Raw genomic sequence first — 22,799 nt, forward strand, 5'->3', positions numbered from 1 at the left:
CACATGTAAAACATAAAGTTTTAAATCAAAGGGCAACTCTCTTCCTTTTCAATCGACTAAAGATAACTGACTCTTGATTCCAAAGTTAAACAATGAAATCATCATGTGGAAAGATTCATAACACAATTTCTTACAAAATCAAAACAAGTAGAAGGAATTAAAAGTGTGTTATAGATGTATAAAAAAACATAACAAACCCCCATTGAAATTTAATCCACCCGAAAATGTCTTGCCGTCCTCTTTATTAGATGATTTCCTAACTTTTTGAGTAAAAGAACAACCATCGTCTCTATTAGTAAACAACAAAGAAATATCCAATAATAACTGCTTGTTGAGAAATTCACCACAAATTCTTTCATTTGAATAAATTCTAAATCTATCTTCTCTTCAAGAGCTTTGTGATTTTCGGTTGCCTAGTATATAATCAAACATAACACAAGTATTAGAATAACAGTTAAAAATAAAGCCTAAAGTCAAGTTTGCGTATAACTTTACAACTTCTTTTCTCAACTTTGTAACCTCAATGGGCAACATATCTAGACCATGCCTTAATCTTGTTGGCTGCAATTTCCAGATTTCAGAATGGTAATCATGTGGTTCAGGAAGCTAGAATTTAGATACCTCGTCTTCACTTGCCACTATGCTATCAAACTAAAATTAAAATAAAGAAAACAGAAATAGATGTATTAACTTGAGTTGAATTAAAGTTATATTAACTTTGTACATATACCTTGTTTTTCGTAGGCATGAAGATTCCATTTTCAATATGTTTTTGCCATGACCTTTCAGCAATTGTTTTCTGCCTCAAGATTCTTGGAATGGAATCAGAAATCCGAATAGCTAAATCTTCATCTACTCTTGAGCAATACTCAAATATCCAAATTTGAATACTACCAGAAATAAGTTATTTTTCGACTATAACTGCCGACTAAAAATACGTAGTCGGAAATCTGAATAGTTTACTAACTACTGTAATCGGTAACTTATTATTCTATATTATTGAATTTTTTATCCGACCGTGATTACGACTACTGAAGTCGTAAAGTTTTATAAAATAAAGTGAATAAAATAATTGACCAATTTTCGATTACAGTAGTCGAAAATTTATTAAAATTAATCAAAAAATATGATTAAAATAGCGACTATCATAGTCGGCCATATTACAATTCTTTTTAATTAAAAATTAATTTAATTTTCTGACTACTGTAGTCAGGTAAAGTAATATTATTTCTAATTTTCAGTTTTCCCACAATTTTCTGTGCACGCTACCTCGTCTCTCTCATCGCTTCTCTCACCTTCGCCAAATAGGGCTTCAATTCTGTTGAGGTAAGTAATTTCTCCCTCCTTTAATCGTAATACTGCACTATTGTTACAATATTAGTGATGAAATTGACGGGTCAGTGTTCCATATGCTAGGATGTCGATTAATGATTTGTTTCTTATTCAAAATTTTGAAGAAGATGACTTGGAACATTACAAATATTTCTACCTTACACCATATATACATGACCGCCAAACTTGAAAAATTAAACTTTCTTGGTAATTTCTAGTAAGGAAATGAGCAAATGGAAGACTGGTTTGTTAACCATAAAGAGGAGATATGAAGCTATCTGCTTAGTATGCAGTGTTCTTTTTACATTATCAAACTACCTTTAGTTGTGTTTTGGGGTGTGACTAGAACCTTTTCCTTTTTATTTTCCAGCTTTGGATGTATAGCTTCTTTTTCTACAGGTTAAGTCAACCATTTTTGGAGACTTTGGTCCTGAAACTGATGAGAAATTGCCTGGTATACTGTAGAGTCAAGAAGTCAAGTCTTTGGCTAATGTGAAAGTTCCCTTTTTTTTTTCTAAGCCTTGCCTTTCTTTCCTCAATAAGTCTGATTATGTTTGGTTCCACCTATTATTTCTTTTTGACGAATTTTGCCAGTAAGATAGAGACTATTAATTGAGAAAATGTTTAGAAGTTATGGAACTTGATCTTATAAGATACAAGTTCAATAATATAAATCTTAATTTCAATAACATAAATCTTAAATTACCGCCATTTAGCTAATCTCTATTAACTTATCCTAGTGGGATTTTCTACCATGGGCGTGTGCTGCTGAAGCAAAACTTTTCTACCATGGGCGTGTACTGCTGAATAAGATTTCAATCGACTGAAAATCTGAATGAGGTACTCTTTTCTGGTCTAAATGTCACACCATACTCTACTATAAAACATTCGCAAGGTTTGATTCTCAATTTATTTATATGTTTTAGCATTGAATTTTTTCCTCTTTTCCTTTTTTTTCTTCTTTTGCTTTATTTTCGGAGAAATTGGTAGTAGGACACTCATGCCCACAACCTGTATCCTCTAAGCATTCTTAGAAGTCCACAGTTTTTGTATGGTGCACCGGAGTCCCATATTCTATCCTCTACTATGAGTGTAGTGTTGAAATCTTCTAGTACTATCCAAGCCCCATCCATTGACGTTTGGATATTTCTTAATACTTTCTGAATCTCCTTTCTCTCGGATATAGTATTGAAGTCGTAGATAAATGTCATAAATTATTTGAATTGTGATTCCTTGTCTTCTACATAGCAATGTACTACATGTGGTCCAGAATGCATGATCTGAACTCTTACCAAAGCTTGCTTCCAGCATATCTGAAGTTTGCCATTAGGCTTTTTTGAGTAACCTGCAAAGCCTTATTTCTTTATAACTAAGGTTTTATCTGAAGCTACATTATAAACTTCTTGATTTGCATATATTTAGCACCAAAAGTCACTTACTACTCAAATTACAACGTCACTTATTACCATAGATTTTTTGGGTACATCACACCGTTTCTAGACTCTGTCTGAACACGATATGCTTCATGTACTGAATTGCCCTTTATATACAACTATTAATCTCTTGTCTCTTTAACACCACTAGCACCAAATGGGTGCAAAATCTGAAAATAGACTGGGTAATATTTAAGAATAGTGAACAGAATTTGCCCTATTAACTAAAGATGGGGATTTAGTATTATGCCTACATCACATAGTGCTTCATTATCCCACAAAAGTATTGGTTTTCTAGGTTAAGAAGATGTTCCAGGAAAGGTAGGTGTAATTGAAATTGTTATCTATTTGCAATTGGTTGTTACTTATCTGAAGGACAAGTAAATCTCATAAACTAATAACCAAATGATGCTTTAGTGAATTGTATTACAAAAAAAATTCTAGCAGTAAAATATAGTCATTTGACAGAGAGAAATTGTGCAAACCTTGATGAACATTGCTCAACTTTGTTTTGCCTCCCTGTCTTTATTTCTTCCACAATTGTGCTTCTATTTGGAATTTGTCCTATTAACTAAATTTAATGTGTTTCTTTTTTAAAACATGAAATGTGTTTCTTTCCTATTCGAATTTCAATGAAACACTTGAATATCATTTCTTGGACTTCTTTAAATCATATCTTTGATGTAGTGGACTAAATTGTGGTTCTAATTATTTATAAAACTTGTGTGTATTTGACAAGTTTCCATTCTAACTTAACTTAAAATCTAGGTTCTCTTTTATGTGTTCTTTATTGAGTTGATTAGTAAGAGTTGTTGCTAGTTTGTTTAGTTAAATTCTCAACTGTTTTTATTTGTGTAGATGGAATTTGCACATAGTAAATGGATGTATGATAGAACTCATCCTAATCGTGCGGGATTGAAGGTGGAATTTATAGACGGAGTTAAAGAATTTATTGCAAAGGCGAAAACTAGAAATGATTTTCTTATAAAAGGTACAATAAGGTGTCCTTGTGCGAAATGCAAGTGTGTCAAGTTATTGAAACCGGATAAAGTTGAATTTCATATTTTGAAGAAGGGTTTTATGGAAAATTATTATGTGTGGACAGTTCATGGAGAGAATGATGCCAATATATCTAATGTTGATTTTCAGAATACGTTTGATGGTGATGATAGTCCCATAGAGAATAATAATGTTGAAAATTCTAGATTCAATGAAATGTTGAGGGATGCTTTTGGGATGTTCCCAGGGGTTCAATCTGAACCAAATGGTGAGGCTAAGAGCTTCTATGAACAGTTAACTGAAGCTAGTCGTCCATTATATGAAGGTTCAAAACATTCTAAGTTGTCTGTTGTTCTTAGATTGCCAAGTATAAAATTGGATTATTCAATTTCTCAAGCGGGCATGGATTCTATCATTGGGCTTATGAATGAGCTTAATTCGAGTAAAATTGACTTACCCAAAGATTTCTACACAACAAAGAAGTTGATTTCTAAGTTGGGACTTTCATCAGAGAGAATTGACTATTGTGAAAAACGTTGCACTTTTTTTATAAAGATGATGCATCTTTAGAAAATTGCAAATTTTGTAATCAAGCTCATTACAAGGAAGTCACAAATGTCAAAAGGAAGAAGGTTCCGGTAAAGGCAATGCATTACTTACCCCTTATACCTAGGTTAAAGAGGCTATATGCATCAATGAACTCTGCATCTCATATGAGATGGCATTATGAACATAAAAGACCACCTGGTGTTCTATGTCATCCGTCAAATGGAGAAGCATGGAAGCATTATGATAGAGTGTTCCCTGACTTTGCTAGTGAACCTAGAAACATTAGGTTGGGATTATGTACTGATGGATTCACTTCATTTGCGGACTTTGCTGCATCATATTCATGTTGGCCAGTGTTTGTTACGCCATATAATCTAGCCCCTGAGACGTATGACAAGTCCATATTTGTTCCTAACTTACATTGTTCTAGGTCCACACAATCCAAAAAGTTTGATTGACATATACATGCAGCCTTTGATCGATGAGTTAAAGTTGTTGTGGAATCAAGTGTGGAAACATATGATGTATTCCATAAATAGAACTTCGTATTACGTGCTGCTTTGATATGGACTATAAATGATTTTTTTGCTTATGGAATGTTGTCCAGGTGGTCAACTGCTGGTAAGTTAGCTTGTCCATGTTGTATGGAAGACACAAAAGTATTCACATTGAAACATGTAGGTAAGAACTCATGGTTCAACTGTCACTGCCGGTTCTTGCCAATGGATCATGAATTTAGGAGAAATACTAGTGCGTTTATGAAGAACCAAACTGATTTTGAAGATCCACCAGCAATTTTATCGCCTGAAGAAATTTGGCAGAGTTAGGGATCTACCTAAGGTAACGGATTCTCAACTATCTAAGATACCTGATTATGGTGTTACACATAATTGGATGAAAACAAAGCATATTTTGGGAGTTACCTTATTGGAAGCATAACCTTCTTCGACATAATTTGGATGTCATGCATATCGAAAAAGCCTTTTTAACAACTTATTTGATACTGTGATGGATATCAATAACAAGACAAAAGATAATTTGAAGGCTAGGATGGACTTAAAAGAATATTACAGGCGAAGTGAGTTGTATTTGGCATACCTTAATAACAAGATTCAGAAGCCCAAGGCTAGTTACACATTCCCTTTGGATGAGAAGAGAGAGATTTGTGATTGGGTTGAGAATTTGAAGATGCCTGATGGATATGCTTCAAACTTATCTAGATGTGTCGATATGAAAGAAGGAAAATTAATGTCTATGAAAAGCCACGATTTTCACATTTTCATGGAATCTTTGATGCCTATTGCATTTAATGCCTTGCCTGATAGAATATGGAAACCCATTACAGAAATAAGCCTTTTTTTCAAAGAGTTGTGTTCTAGCACATTGAGGGTGGAGAACCTAAATTACATGGAAAGTAACATTTGTCTAGCTTTAAACAAGTTGGCAAAAATATTTCCTCCTGTCATTTTCAATGTAATGGAACATCTCCCAATTCATCTTGTGCAGGAGGCACAACTTGGAGGACCAGTTCTAGATGGATGTATCCATTTAAGAGGTAATGAATTTTAATTATTTTTCTTCTGTGTTTGAATTAAAAAATATTTCATCTAAAAGTCATACTTTACAGGATTATTGGCAAAAGTAAGAGAACCATAAAAACTAGATGGAGAATAGAGGGATCGATATGTGAAGCATATCTCGCAAGAGAAACTTCTCATTTTGATTCATACTATTTTGAAAATGATGTTCCTTGTTTGAGAAATAGACCCAATCGACATGACGATAGAGGAATTATCGATCCTTTGTTACCACCCTTTTCCATATTCAATCATCCAGGAAAAGGAGGTCCAAAACATACTCCAAAGCGAAAGTTAACTGAGATGGAGTTAAAGTCGGCTACAACACATGTATTATTGAATTGTCCCGAGGTCCAACCTTATCATAGGTACATATATATATATTACCTATATATACCTACTTTCAAACAAAATTCATCATCCCTTTAACCAATAAAAATTGTTATTTTGTTGGACAGTTTTTTTGTTGTTACATATGGGAATAATGTTGTTTATTCTATATTTTCAGAGTAGTTTAGAGAATATGTAAGTGCTACCTAATTGTAACACCCCAAATGTTTTTTCGCCAAGACTCGAGCCATTCTTCATGTGCATGTAGGATCGAACTCAGTGACTTCTAGTTGTATATATGAGTTAGGATCAATTCCTAAGTATTTGAAGTATATTAGATGTGTTTTAGGGTCGTAAGGGATCTCTAACACCAAGCCGAGTTCAAAGAATTTCTATCAGCTAAGTTTTCGAATGAGTTTGTATAAGGGTCAACTTTAAATGACCATGTCTCCTAGAATATAATGAATTGGATAGCCCATAACCTATCAAATTAAAGGTATTTGAGTCTTCTTTCCAACGCCACTAAGATTGCATTCTTCCGAGTTCGGAGTCAAAACTTATGCTTGGTTGACCATAGAGGTCTGCGACAAGTCCGCGTCGCGAACCTGCGGCGAACTTGGACAATTTTTCCAAATTTCATTTTTTTGTTGACCAGAAAGGCGCGCGACAAGTCCTCATCGTGGAGCTATCGCAGATTTTTCCAGATTTTGTAGGGACATTTTGGGAAAATTACCTAATATCTATATATACAAACTTGGAATGTTTTGGGGTAAAATTTTGCAGTCTTTCACCTCCAAAGAACCCTAATCTTCATCCTCTTCTCTCTCAAATCATTTCCAACAATATTTGCCCTCAAAACTCAAGGATTCAAGCTTTCCGACCTAACATCAAGATTTCTTCAAAATCTACTCTAAGGTATGTAAGGCTAACCTAAAATATGGATTGAGTTCTTCCATATGCCCCATAAATGTGTTGGATGAAGATTGTGAAAGGCTTGAACCTTGTATGAAGATTTTCTTGAAATTTTTCTAAACTCTATAATATTTTTATATACTATTAATTGATTGATGATTTTCATGACTTGAATTCTTGAATAATTATCTTTCATATTTATTTCACAAACCGTAGTTACATATTGACTACAATGAATTTTTGTATATAAATTCATATGTATTGATGGTGTTCGCAAGTTGAGTTTTGTTGAGAGTATGGATTCATGTATTCATTCACATGAACCCAAGATGAGATTTCTTTTTGTTATAATTTATCTTGAGGTTGAGATTGATATTTTTTATGTAAATATTGCTTTCGAATGGAGATGATGTATTTTTGTTAATGAGTGTGAATAAAATTGAATATAGAGATAAGTGGGGATTTTGGAGCAAGTTGTTTGATGATGATGTGAATGATGGTTCTCTTTAACATAGGTAGAATGATTGATGAAAAGTTATGTTGATGATGATGTTTGAGATGAAATGGATTGGAGTCTAATGTGACTACATGATATGTGATTTGCATAATTTGATTTGGTTGGAGTCATATGAGTATAAATGATTGTTTGAGAAGGAGTTTTAAAAATGATTTGTGAACGTTTTTGCATAAATTATTTATGCACTATTTTGAGTTTAAAGAATGATTATTTTCATTTTTTTTATTTAGAAAGAGATTAAGCATGAGTTGAGTTTGAGAAGTCTTTTTAATGATTATTTTGAACATGGATATTTTGAGTATAAACGAGTTGAGTATTTTTACATTAAAACGTCTATTTTGAGATTGGGTTGAGGAGTTAAAATTATGTTTTAAAAGCATTAAATATTTACTGCATTCATTGAGTTGAGATTGTATCAAATTTTAAAAAGAAGAGTTTGATGATTGAGATGAGTTGATTGAGTTTTGAAAGAAGGTCCAATGAGACCAGATTGATTAAGTTTTGAAAAGAGTCCAATGAGACTAAATGAGTTGATTTGAAACTAAGTCCAAAGAGACTAAATGAGTATTTTGAGTATTTTAATCACCTGATAGATATGAGCATATTGAGTCTTGGGAGGAGTATTGAGCACCGAATTGAGTAAGAGTATAGTCCATACTCGAATCCCATGAACTACGTAGGCAACGTAGGAAGGGATTGGACCATTAAAGTTGGATGTTTCCCATTTCATTGTCCTAAAATGATGGATCCATGATTGGTTGATTCATTCATACCCTAGCAAAATATGGACAGACGTGGCAACAACGTCGGCTTGTTATACATCACTGGCTCATAGGTGATGTTTTTCGGTTAGAGAAACTCCCAAATTGAGTGGATTGTGCATGATATGATTGGTTTGATTGTGATTGTAGATGATTGAGTTGAATTGTAAAACATTGCTAAATTCTAATTTGCATATCTATTGAGTTGAGTCCTTTGACTTTATTGTGACTGGATTGTATATGATTAGATTAGATTGGATAGTATGTGATTGGATTGGATAATACGTGATTAAATTAAATTGGATTGTACATGATTGGATTGGATTGGATGGAATATGATTGGATTGGATTGGATGACATGTGATTGGATTGGATTGGATCGAATTGTATATTATTGGATTGAATCGGATTAGAACGGATTGTATATGATTGGATTAGATCGGATAGGATCAAATCGTATATGATTGGATTGAATTGGATTGTATATGATTGGTCTCTGTCTAAACTGTGTTCTTACTTTAGACTTATGACACCTTGATTGAGTCTCTCTTATCTTTATGACTTGAGATATTTGAACCGGTATTGTTCTATCTAGACACACGTTTCATTCTGCCATATTACATACTCGTACATTCCACGTACTGACGTCTATTTGGACTTGCATCATTTCATGATGCAGCGATAGGTTTAAGAGATCATCAATAGGCGCACCATTGAGGATCTGTTCACACTCAGCTTATTGGTGAGTCCTCTCCTACATTCGGAGGACACCACTTATGTTATTCTTGCATTGAGTTTAGTCTTTTCATTCTGATTTGAGGTAGCCATGAACCTGTCATTGGCACCAATTAGATAGTAGATATAGAGGCTTCATAGACTAGATAGTGATGAGTCAATTGAGTATTTTATTTCCTTGAATTGTTCTTGTCAGACTATTTAATGACATAGATTGGAGTTCGATTTGTTACCCCTTGACCTTTCTTTATTGAGTTAGATTGATGATTTGAGTTGCCCACTAAATTATTTCTTTATTTTAAGCCTTCTTCTGATTAATTGAATGAACGGATGTGTGATTGGACTAGGTGGTTCGCTTGGGGACTAGCAATTGTCTTCGAGTGCTGGCCACATCAAGGGTACCCTCCTGAGGCGTGACCCAATTGGTGAAAGGCGTTCCCCTAAAGTGGGATGTAAAGGAGCCAGAGGTTCCGGGTTCGATTCCCACGAAGCCCTGCAAGGTGAAGGAAGGGATGAACTGGCTGACCCTGGCATAAACAATACCTGAATATGTGGGCCTGAAGAGGGGGTCGTCACACCAATACTATTAAGTATTTGAACATCAATTATATGTATTTTTAAAATTCTAAAATTTCTCTAATTCAATATAGGTTCATAATCCAGTTAATGTCGCAGATGTCGTGAATGTCCAATTTTTGCGTGATATTGCATGGGGACCTGATCGTAGAATCAGAATAATGTCTACTTCATCAATGGATACAAGTTTCATACAGAAGAATGGTCCAAAGGCAAGAAAACCAATCATAGTGGGGTGTGAGAGAAAGGTGAGGGGATATTGATTATTATGGTGTGCTTCAAGAGATTATAGAACTCGAGTATATTGTTGGTTGGCCGAAGAAAAAGCTAGTACTCTTTCAGTGCAAATGGTATGATCCTAATTCTAGTGGAACAAAGGTGCATCCTTTATATAAAATAATTGAAATTAACCATATGAGACAGTATTGTTTCTATGATCCATTTATCATTGTACAAAATATGAAACAAGTGTATTACGCTCCTTATCCTTTATGCAAGAATAAATCTTTGTGGCGTGTAGTTATAAAAACAAAACCTGTGGGGAGAGTGGAAGTCGAGGATGAATTGGAGGTAGCGTATCAAAATGATATTTTAAGTGTTGAAGCAATGGTGGATGATGAATTAGCAGGTAAATTACAGCATAGTGAAGGCATCTATGAAGAATTTGATGCTACTGTCCTTCAATCAAATCTAAATAATTATGGGGAAGGAATATCTAGGGCTAACAAGGAGGAATCTACCGAAGAAGAAGCCCCAACTGATGAATATGAAACAAGTGACGATGAATTACTTGAAGAAAATGAAATAAGTGATGAGGAAGAATTTGGTAGTGATTATGAATCAAATGAAGATGATTAAATTGTTTGGTTTGTTCTGTTGACAAATTTCGATCTGAATTCTGTTTTTGTTTGAGTATTCTTGTTCACTGCATCTCTAGTTGTGGTGTTTCTGGTGAAAGTGGGTGAAATCAAATTATCTCTTTCTTGATTTTGTCTGATGTTATTGAACAGGAGTGATGAGGGAGCAAGTTATATAAAATACTTAGATTGCAGCATCAGGAGGAGACATAGAGGGTGTTAGGTTGGTGTTAAGTACTTTTTGGCCTAGTTTGGTGTTTATCGTACTTTATGCCAAGTATTTTAAATTCCAAACGAGCTAAAGGCTATAAGTTGATCATTCTTAACTTATCGATTTTCAAGTTAAAAGCTAGAAGCAATTCGAGGGTCTCATCTTTTTAGGCAATGAAGAAGGCATCTGTAAAGCGTCGAAAACATACAACTAAGAAGAAACAACACGATTCGCAACCAGCTTCAAGTCACTCCATCCAACAATATGCAGCTCCTCCTGAGGCGAATTCATTGCCACCCACCTTATCTCCTCAACTGACTTCACTGTCATCTGCTATTCCTCCTCAACGGACTTCGCGCCACCCAATATTCCTCCTCCGTCGACTTCATTACCTCCTGGCTTTCCTCCTCTATCGACTTCATTACCACCTTCATCTTTTAGTGTACCACCATCTGGACCTATCAAAAATTATTCCACAGCTTCTCAGGGAAAGAATACAAGTCTTGATTATAAATTGTGCCCAAACCTCATATAAATTCTTCTTCGAGTTTCCATATAACTCAAAATGGCAACTCCTCATCTCAGATTCCATCATTGACTCCAGCTGAATCTCCAACGTCATCAACACCTAGCATATCTGTGTCAAATATTGGAACCCGTGTACCAGCATCACCATCTAACAGTAGTACTACTGCACCAGCCTGTTCAAGGACTCAAAATGTTGAGATATTAGAGAATATGATGCTTATCATAGGTTGATTATCACCCCTAATAAGGATGGGTAAGTTATCTTTATATTAATTTTAATTTGGTGAATGTACTTCTTACATAAATTAAGTTTAATGTAGGTTTGCGCTATCATATGTCTTCTCCCATATGGTTTCAGAATCTATTCAACCATTCTTCAATGATGCTTGGGGTAGATGGAAAGACTTTCCGTACAATATCAAGGAACAAATATGGAATCAATTTAGGGTACAAATAAAATTTATTTTTATATTAGTTATCAAATATAAAATTTTTAATCTAATGATATTATTTATTATGCAGTCGAAGTGTGCATGGCAGCCATGTTATGAGAACAAAATAAATTTCATTTTTGAGAAGAAAGCTCATAAACGAGTTGCTGATATGTTGTTTGAAGTTCAAAAAAATAATGAGAAGCCCAGATGGTTACGAGAAGAAATATGGCTTAAATTGGAGAAATGGAACACTCCTGAATTTAAGAAGAAGTGTGAGCGAGCAAAGGCAGCTCCGGCCTCTGTAAAGGGAGGCTCTTTACACATCGGAGGTTCTATGAGTTTCGCAGCCCACCGACGAGAAATGGTAATTTCCTTACTTTTAACTAACTGCGATTGAAATTTATATAACTCTTATTTATTATTTTGCAGACAAAGTTAAAAGGTGAAGAGGTGTCTGATGTTGAGGTATTTGAGGAGACGCATAAGAAAAGAAATAAGGATGGTACAGGGGGAGAATGGGTAGAGTCACGTGCAGAGGAGACATTTGTAAGTTATAACATTCACGTGCAGAGGAGACATTTGTAAGTTATAAAACTTAAATGTTATTTCATTTAACATAAGCTTAGGATCCATTGCAGGAAAGGGATAGAAAACTTTTATTAAACATCAGATTTAATACAACTATGACATCAAACATAGAAGTGTTGCCATTTTTGTCAGCCTACTAGACAAAAATGAACGCTTATGAGGATTTTGTTTGCTTCTTTGGAGAAAAAAGGCAACTATCATATACGAAATTGCAACTTAGACATTATTGTCATCAATTTCTAACAAAAGGAAATTAAAAAAAAAATCTATAGTTTAGGCTTTTCTTCTTTATTTACATGAATCTTTGTTGCTTACAAACAGTTATTCCGTAACAAGAAAGAAAAGCCAAAGAGGGAAAGTAGCAATTTTCATAATATTGATAGAACAAATCACTGTAGTAGATCTAGACAATAAAACCCAGCAGCAGCCATTGATGTCTCTCTTGTTTTTTTCTCCTTTTTCTTTATTGCTAATGATAGGCTAACCCAGCACTTTATTGACATCTCTTCCTTTCTTATTTTACATTCTTGGCACTAAATTTTCCCTACTGGGTTTCATAATACAAGCTACTTGTTGTTATTAGCTTCTGTAAGTTCAATCACTTTCTGAGTATTGAAGCTAATTGTAGATATTAGATTCTGCTAAGTGTAATCTTCTATTGTAACTTCTTTTTGTTCTCGATTTCTGCGTACTTAAGCTACTTATCATTTGACATGTATAATTCCGTGATATTGAACCTCAGTTCATATTTTAGTTATATCAAGTTGCCCCTGAAACTACATAGCAATGAAGTATGCATATCACATAGTTCATAAGTTATAATTTGATCAAAGCTTCAAAAGGGTTTTAAGATCGTTGTTTAGAGCATCAGCTACACTCATCCTAACAAATTCCAAGCATCCATATCAAAGTCTCTTAAAACAGATGCAATAACATTCCACCAAATAGCTAATTTAGTACGACCTTCACATAAAACACTAACAAACTACCAAATTTTCCAACCTGTCAATCTCATTTTACATATCCTACTTTTTTTTGATTTCTGAGTACTTAAGCTAATTGTGTTTTTTTAATACATTTAGTCGATGTCGTTTATTTATACATTTATTTCAGGTTGGATTTCAAAGAAGCTTGGATGAATGGCGCAAACACAACCTACTTCCGAGGCTGGTTCCACAACCCAACTATCATATGATGATATTACATCAATATGGACAAATGTGGCAAGAGGTGTGTCGAAAGGTAGAGTTTACAGGCTTGGAGTACAACCTTCCTCGTATCTTCCATCACCATTGTTGTCTGGTGCTTTTACTACTCAATCTACGAAAGAAATGGAAGCAATGAGAAGACAGATTTCAGAGTTGACAAAACGACTTCAAACATCTGAAGCTAACTTTGCTAAAGTGCAGAAGTTCATGGAGAAACATATGGCTGAATATGATGATGGTGAAGAAGAGACTGATTTTGATGAAGAGTAGATTGTTTCTGACTATTTAGATATTTTCTATGATATTAAGACTTGTTTTAAACTATTTACTTCCATTTTGAATAACAACTAAATACTTATTAGACTTGATTTTGATGATGCTTGAACTTTTAGACTCAATTATATTGAATGAAATTTGAATGTTTAGGAATGTATTTGATGTTTGGTTTTATTGTTGATTTTTTATGGATGGATGGTAGTATAATTTAGCATGTGGTGCACCATATAAACAATATTTTTCTGTATTAAAAATGTAGTTTTTTCGACTACAATAATCGGCAATAACATATAATATTTTTAAAAAAATTTAAAATGCCGACTATAGTAATCGAAAGAGAATGATAAATTAATAATTTAAACCTACTATAGTAGTCGGAAAAGTAATTAATTGATCATAAATAAGTTATATATGTCGACTAAAGTTGTTGAAATGCATATTAATTAAATATTTAATTATTTCATTATTCCGATGACTGTAGTCGGCATTGTTTAAATTAATAAATTATTATTTTTAATAGTTTTTCGACTACAGTAGTCGACCATTTAGGTAGTTTAATGGTCAGGTCTAGTTTAATATTTTCCGGCTACAGTAATCGGTAAAGTACGATTACGGTAGTCGGTAAATATTTTCCGACCTTCAATATACCGACTACTTAAAATAGTCAGAAAGTCATGGAAAACTCCATTTTCCGACTACTTTAGTAGTCGAAAAACAACGAAATTCTAGTAGTGGAAGGGCAAGAGGCAATCCACCCAATCTAAAGTATTGATTGGTTGAATTAAGTTTGTGTCTCACATTATCAAGCAACTTCTTATAGACATCTAATCCACACAGATAAGAATTGAATTGTCCACTTTCCTCAAGGTAGAAATCTCTATTACTAATTTGTGGTTCATTGTTCTGAATGACAAAAAAAATCATTAGTAAAGAACAAAATAGCCAGTGAAACAGCAGAATCGTCGTCTATAAATGTTTTAGCTAAAAACAACTCACGTAGATGATTCTTTTGAATAGTGATTTGTTTCGAAAATAATTGCTCAACAACCCACAAGTAGAATTTACAACATTGAAAGAACCACCATTGCTGACACAATTTAAGTCCGTAATAAACTCAAATTGCCTAAGACCAAAAAACAGCCTATTCTCTTATAATTCAACAGCAAAAACATCATCTGGAATGTGTTTTAACTCTCTGTTCATAAGACAATGAATAAGTTGGAGTTGTGTATTCACTTTCGGAAAGTCAAGAAAGTAACCAAAACAAGTATTCTTGAATTACTCAAGCTATTTTTCAGATAAAGAAATTTTTATTTGCTCGATCACGTCATAATTAGTATATAACAACCATCTACTTGTAGCATACACAACATTCGAATGTCTCCAGAATTTACGATCCTGCATATGAATAGATACTAAACTTCAACTTTTCAATTGTCGAACTAACTTTCACTAGCCAAATAGATCTAGAGTATATCAATAATAAAAGTATCATATCTATATTTTTTTCCTTCAACGTCTAGAAGACAAGTCTAAAACAATAACAAACTAAGAAAAATACACAAAAATAGATTTAAAATCCTATCAATTAAAAAAATATTGGTAGAATGACATACCGTATATCAACTCTCCGGTAGAATCACATTTTTGGATAATTAATTTTGAGTTTTTGTATACTTGTCTTGAGCGACTGTATGCTTCACTTTCTTTGACCAAAATTGAGAAGGTAACCTCAAAATCATCATCACTGTCAACAACTTTCTTAGATATAGATGCAACATCAGCTCATTTTCTTTTTGATTTATATCTAGCACTCAACTCCGTGATTTTTTCTTACTTATACGACCCCTTTTTTTCACATGCATTTGTTGACTATTCTGATTAACCTCACCACCATCTTATTTTTCAGATTGATTTTGAGAAATTTTCAAACTAAAATTAGGATCGTTATTCACTTCGCCACCTCCGGTTGAATCAATAATGCTATTTTGTGGACTTTTTCTAGGAGATTTGTAGCCTTCCATTAGAATTGTAGACTGGAAACCAACGAATTTCATCTAAAAAATGAAAGAGATGAATGAGAAAGAATGATCAGACCATAAGACTGAAGCTAAAACCCAAAGAGAGAAGTATCCAAGAGAGAGAGATCAAATATGCGACGTTTTCCTCAATTTGGGGTTTTCCCGATTGGAAATTGATTTTTTTTAAATAGTATATATAGTTTCCTTATTTAATTAAAATATTGTTACTCATTTCTATAGGTGGTAATAAAATAAAAAGTATGTTTAAAAATGGTAAATATTGATTAAAAGACATATATTTAAGTATTATTTTCCTCTCCAAGTGGGAAAAAACGGCATATTTGATCTCTTTGTCTCTTGAGCAGTTCTCTCTTAGGGTTTTAGCTTCACTTTACTAGTCTGGTCGTTCTCTCTCATTAATTTTTTTGTTTTTCTATAAACGAAATTCATTGATTTTCAATCCACAATTCTAATAGAATGTAAAATATCTCCTAGAAGAATCCCACAAAATCACATTATTTATTCAATCGGCAATGGCAAAGTGAATGATGGGCCTAATTTTAGTTTGGGAATTTCTCAAAATCAATCTGCAGAACAAGTTGGTGGTGAGGTTAATCAGAATAGTCAAGCAATGGATGTGAATAAAAGGGTCGTACAAGTAAGAAAAAAATCACGAAATTGAGTGCTAGGCATAAATCAAAAAGAAAACGAGTTGATGTTGCATCTACGTCTAAGAAAGTTGTTGACAGTGATGATGATTTTGAGGATTTACCTCCTTAACTTCAGTCAAAGAAAGTGAAACATACTGTTGCTTAAGAGAAGAATGCAAAAACTCGAAATCAATTATTCAAAAATGTGACTCTACAGGAGAGTAGATATGTAGTATGTCATTCTACCAATACTTTTTTAATTGATAGGATTCTCAATATTTCGATGTATTTTTCTTAGTTTGTTGTTGTTTTGGATTTGTGTGCTAGACGTTGAAGAAAAAAATTGTGGATATGATACTTTCATTATTGATATAGTCTAGATCTATTTGTCTAGTGAAAGTTAGCTCGACAATTGAAAAATTAAAGTTTAGTTTATATTCATATGCAGGATCATAAATTCTAGAAACATTCGGATGTCGTGTATGCTACAAGTAGGTGATCGTCATATACTAATAATGACGTGATTGAGCAAATAAAAATTTCTTTATCTGAAAAACAGCTTGAGTTATTAAGGAATACTTATTTTGATTACTTTGTTGACCTTCCGAAAATGAACACAACTCCAACTTATTCATTGCCTTGTGAACAAAGAGTTAAAACACACTCCAGATGATGTGTTCGCTATTGAATTACAAAAGAAGATGATGCTTTATGGTCTTAAGGAATTTGGGTTAATTACGGGATTAAATTATGTTAGCGATGGTGGTTCTGTCCATGTTCCAGATTCTACTTGTGAGTTGTTGAGTAATTATTTTTCGGAATAAATCACTACTCAAAAAAATCATCTATGTGAGTTGTTTTTAGCTAAAACATTCATAGATGATGATTCCGTTGTTTCACTGGTTGTTTTGTTCTTTATTAATGAACTTTTTGTTCTCATATGAGAACAATGAACAACAAATTAGTAATAATATTTCTATCTTGTGGAGAGTGGATAATTCAATTCTTATCTGTGGGGATCAGACGTCTACAAGAAGTTGCTTGATAATGTGCAGCAGAAGCTTAATTCAACCAATAAATACTATAGATTAGGTGGATTGTCTCTTTCCCTTCAAATTTGGATATTTGAGTGTTGTTCAAGCGTCAACAAAGATTTAGCTATTCGGATTTCTGATTCCATTCCAAGAATCTTGGGTGGAAAATAATTGATGAAAGTCCAAGGCAAAAACAGATTGAAAATGGAATTTTCATGCCTACGAAAAACAAGGTATCTATACAAAGTTAATAAAATTTTAGTTCAACTCAAGTTAGTACATATTTTTCTGTTTTCTTTGTTTGAATTTCAATTTGAGAACATAGTATCAAGTGAAGACGTGGTATCTAAATTTAGGCTTCATGAACCTCATGATTACCATTCTGAAATCTTGAAACTTGAGCCAACAGGACCAAGGCATGGTTTAGATATGTTGACTAATGAGGTTATGGACTTATAAAGGTACACACAAACTTGACTTTAGGCTTAATTTTTTCAAAACTGTTATTCTAATACTTGTGTTATGTTTGCTTATATACTAGGCGAATGAAAATCACAAAGCTCTTGAAGAGAAGATAGATTTAGAATTTATTCAAATGAAAGAATTTGTGGTGAATTCCAACAAGCAGTTATTGAAGGATATTTCTTTGTTGTTCTCTATGAGAGATGGCAGCAGCTCTTTTACAAAAAAGTCAGGAAATCATCTAACAAAGAGGCCGGTGAGACATTTTATGTGGTTTAGACTTTCATGGAGGTTTGTTATGTTTTTAATACATCTACAGTACACTTTTAATTCCTTCTACTTGTTTTGATTTAGTAAGTAATTGTGTTCTGGAGCTTTCCACTTGATGGTTTCATTGTTTAACTTTGGAATTAAGACTCTGGTACTTTTAGTCGATTGAAAAGGAAGGGAGTTTCGCTCTGATTTAAAATTTTATGTTTTACATGTATATGTGTGCTTATCGGAATTTACGATTTTCATTTCACTCTCACAAACTATTATTAATAGGTTATTCTTGTTAGCTCTAGGAAAACTGAGCAATGAAGCTCTAGGGAAACCATAGCTATATTTAAGTGTTAGTAAATGTGTTCTGTTCAGCTTATTAACAATTTGATCATTTGTCTTTCTGAATATAGGCCAAACTTACATATATATGTTTTCTTAATTTGTAAGGGAGGTGTTCCAGAGGGAAGAATAGATTAGGAGCTCGCAAGGAAGAGGTGTGAGTAGTCTATTAATTAGTCTTACTTCTCTTGTCTTTTCGTACTCATGTAGGAGCAGAACCTGATTTTTAGACTCATTCATTATTCATAGTTTCATTTGGCCTGACTTGATCAACATACTTTATTTCAACTTACTTTAACAACTAAACCACATTAATTTCAATTAGTTTTAAATTAATTCCAACAACTAAATCCACCAACTAAACCACATTATTTCAAATAATAAATCAAACTAGGGGTTAAATAAATTTTATTTCAACTTACTTTAACAACTAAATCATATTAATTTTAACTAGTTTTTAGATCCACGTTAAATTTGGTGTTATTTATTTTTTCTGTTTTTGGGTTTGCATCCTTCCGTCATAACAAGTGGTATCAGAGCTTTGGTTGTCTATCAAGGATTTTTTGATGGAGGGTAATATGAGCAAGATGGTGTGTTTAAATGGTAGTAACTACAACATATAGAAGAGCAAGATGAAAGATTTACTGTTCGTGAAAAAGATGCATCTTCCCATTTTTTCTGCTCATAAACCCGAGAATGTGACAGATGAAAATTGGAATTTTGAGCACCAACAAGTATGTGGATATATAGGGCAATGGGTTGAAGATAATGTTCGCAACCATATTGTGAATGAGACACATGCTAGAACATTGTGGAAAAAGTTGGAGACGCTTTACGCTTCAAAAACTGGCAATAACAAGTTATTTTTGCTAAAACAATTGATGACCTTTAAATACAAGGAGGGCAGTCCTATTCTTGATCATATAAATGATTTTCAAGGTGTTCTTGATTAGTTGTCAGGAATGAGTGTCAATTTGATGATGAAATACAAGGGCTTTGGCTTCTTAATACTCTACCAGATTCTTGGAAAACTCTTCGAGTTTCTTTAACAAATTCTGCTCCCGGTGGTAAGGTTACTATGGAATATGCAAAAAATGGTGTGTTGTATGAAGAAGTCAGAAGAAGATCTCAAGGCACATCCTCACATTCAGACGTTCTCTTTACAGAAGATCGAGGGAGAGGTAAAACAAGAGGTTCGAGAAGTAGAGGTAAAAGTAGAAGCAAGTCAAGATCCAGGTATAGAAATGTTTTATGTCATCATTGTGGAAAGAAAGGACATATTAAAAGATTTTGCAATCAGTTGAAGCAAGAGCTTAGAGAAGGAAAGAAAGAAGAAAATAATAGAGACAATGTTGTTGCTGTTGTCCGAGATGACCTTCTATTTGCTTGTGATAAAAACATCATCAATTTTGTATCTCAAGATATAAGTTGGATAGTAGATTCCGGAGCTACATCGCATGTCACACCGAGGAAAGACTTCTTTTCATCTTATACTCCCGTTAATTCCGGCGTGTTAAAGATGGGTAATGCTGGTGAGGTTAAGGTGCTTAGTGTTGGCACGGTTTGTTTGAAGACCAATCTTGGTACAACGTTAGTCCTTCAGAATGTCAAGCACTCTCCAGACATTCCTTTGAATTTGATCTCTGTAGGATAACTAGATGATGATGGCTACCATAATGACTTGTTCAATGGCCAATAGAAGCTCACCAAAGGCTCATTGATTGTAGCTCGCAGAAGAAAGCATTCAAATTTATACGTAACACAAGGATCAATTCTTGGGGACTCTATAAATTTGGTAGAAAGTGAGACTTTGTCAAAATTATGGCACAAGAGACTCAGTCATATGAGCGAGAGGGGGATCACATGTTTGGCTAAGAAGAATTTGCTTGCTGGTGTAAAACAAGCAAAGGTGAAAAGATGTGTTCATTGCTTAGCTGGGAAACAGAAAAGAGTTTCTTTTCACAGTCATCCTCCTTCAAGAAAGTCTGAACTACTGGAGCTAGTACACTCTGACTTGTGTGGTCCTTTTAAAGTAAAATCAAAAGGTGGTGCACTTTACTTTGCAACTTTTATTGATGATCATTCTCGCAAGTTGTGGGTATATCCTTTAAAATCCAAAGATCAAGTACTTGATGTGTTTAAAGAGTTTCAAGCCTTATCTGAGAGACAAACAAGAAAGAAATTAAAATGTATTCGCACTGACAATGGTGGTGAGTATATTGGTCCCTTTGATAACTACTGCAAAGCTCAAGAAATTCGTCATCAGAAGACTCCTCCCAAGATGCCTCAATTGAATGGCTTGGCAGAAAGGATGAATAGAACTCTTGTTGAGAGAGTTAGATGTGTGCTTTCAGAGGCTAAACTTCCAAATTCCTTTTGGGCGGAAGCGCTTAACACTATTGCTTATGTTATCAATTTGTCTCCCACTGTTGCTTTGGATGGTGATGTTCCAAACAGAGTTTGGTTTGCAAAGGATGTCTCCTATGATCACTTAAAAGTCTTTGGGTGTAAAGCTTGTGTGCATGTTCCAAAAGATGAGAGATCAAAACTGGACGTTAAAATGAAGTAGTGCATCTTCATTGGTTATGGTCAAGATGAGTTTGGATATCGTTTTTATGATCCGATTGATAAGAAACTTATCAGAATTCATGATGCTGTATTCTTTGAAGACCAAACAATTGAAGATATTAACAAGACTGAGAAAACAGATTCTCAGATTGATGAAAGCTTCGTTGATGTTGATCTAGTTCCTAGTACTGACACATCTTTTGCACATGAAGGAATCCAAGATACAAATGTCGATGGGGATCAAGATCAGAATGATCATCAGAGTGTAGAACTTGAAGATGCTCCTAGTAATGATGTTATAATTGATCATCCACTAACTCATGTTCAAATGACTACTCCAAATTCTCTAGAAACCTCTTGTAGAAGAACTACTAGGGAGAAGCTAGAGTCAACACGTTATTCTCCTAATGAGTATATACTTTTGACTCACATAGGAGAACCTGAAGATTATGATGAAGTCATGGTAGATACTCATAGAGATAAGTGTATAGAAGCCATGGAAGATGAGATGAAGTCACTTCATGAGAATGGCACATATGAGTTAGTGGAGTTACCGAAAGGTAAGAAAGCTTTGACAAATAAATGGATCTTCAGAGTAAAGCAAGAGCAACATACATCTGCACCTATATATAAAGCGAGGTTAGTTGTCAAAGGTTTTGGCCAGAGAAAGGGTGTTGACTTTGATGAAATTTTCTCTCCTGTTGTGAAAATGTCTTCTATTCGTATGGTTCTAAGATTAGCTGCAAGTCTAGATTTAGAGGTTGAGCAGATGGATGTCAAGACTTCTTTTCTTCATGGTGATTTAGAAGAAGAAATTTACATGGAGCAGCCTGAAGGTTTCGTGGTTAAAGGAAAAGAAAACTATGTCTGCAAATTAAGAAAGAGCTTGTACGGCTTAAAACAAGCTCCAAGGCAGTGGTACTTAAAGTTTGAATCTGTCATCGAAAATCAAGGATACAAGAAAACTTCTTCAAATCATTGTGTATTCTTTCAAAAGTTCTCTGATGATGATTTTATTATCTTACTACTTTATGTGGATGATATGTTGATTGTTGGCAAAAATAAATCTAGAATTGTATTCCTTAAGAAGGAGTTGAGCAAATCATTTGCAATGAAGGACTTGGGGCCAGCAAAGAAAATTTTAGGCATACAAATTCATCGAGACAGAAAGAAGAATGAGTTATCATTATCCCAAAAGTAGTACATTGAGAAGGTACTCAAGAGATTCAATATGATAGAAGCAAAAGTGGTTAGTACTCCTCTTGCTAAACATTTTAAGTTGAGTACGATCCAGAGTCCATCTACTAATGAAGAGAAGAAGGAGATGTCATGTATTCCATACTCTTCTGCAGTTGGTAGTCTGATGTATGCTATGGTTTGCACTAGACTAGATATTGCACATGCTGTTGGTACTGTTAGCAGATTTCTTTCTAATCCTGGAAAAGAACACTGGAATACAGTGAAATGGATACTAAGATATTTGAAGGGCAGTTCAAATATGGAGTTCTACTTTGATAGTGGCAAGCCTGAACTTGTATGTTACACAGACTCTGATTTGGGAGGCAATCTTGACAATTCAAAATCCACTTCTGGTTATTTGATCACTTTTGCAGGGGGAGCTATTTCCTGGCAATCTAG

At 33.9% G+C, this 22,799-nt stretch overlaps 1 protein-coding gene and 1 long non-coding RNA gene across 3 annotated transcripts; both read left to right on the top strand.

Annotated features, from left to right (window-relative positions):
• Positions 1–1,225: 1,225 nt before the first annotated feature.
• On the top strand, positions 1,226–13,997 carry LOC129901378 (uncharacterized). 2 transcript variants are annotated; one of them, XM_055976533.1, is made up of 6 exons: positions 1,226–1,326; positions 2,073–2,172; positions 11,638–11,764; positions 11,840–12,115; positions 12,181–12,332; positions 13,453–13,997. In XM_055976533.1, exons 2-6 carry the CDS (start codon positions 2,168–2,170, stop codon positions 13,532–13,534), a joined length of 642 nt encoding a protein of 213 aa, XP_055832508.1. In that variant the 5' UTR covers positions 1,226–1,326; positions 2,073–2,167; the 3' UTR covers positions 13,535–13,997. The 2 variants fall into 2 exon arrangements, with proteins under 2 accessions (XP_055832508.1, XP_055832507.1); XM_055976532.1 differs by having other exon boundaries at positions 12,181–12,297.
• On the top strand, positions 5,875–10,367 carry LOC129901379 (uncharacterized). The gene is made up of 3 exons (XR_008769827.1): positions 5,875–6,258; positions 9,090–9,152; positions 9,493–10,367. It is a non-coding gene; the product is annotated as an uncharacterized LOC129901379 (long non-coding RNA).
• Positions 13,998–22,799: the final 8,802 nt, after the last annotated feature.

This window comes from Solanum dulcamara, chromosome 8 (genome assembly GCF_947179165.1).
Source record: "Solanum dulcamara chromosome 8, daSolDulc1.2, whole genome shotgun sequence".
Classification (NCBI taxonomy): domain Eukaryota; kingdom Viridiplantae; phylum Streptophyta; class Magnoliopsida; order Solanales; family Solanaceae; genus Solanum; species Solanum dulcamara.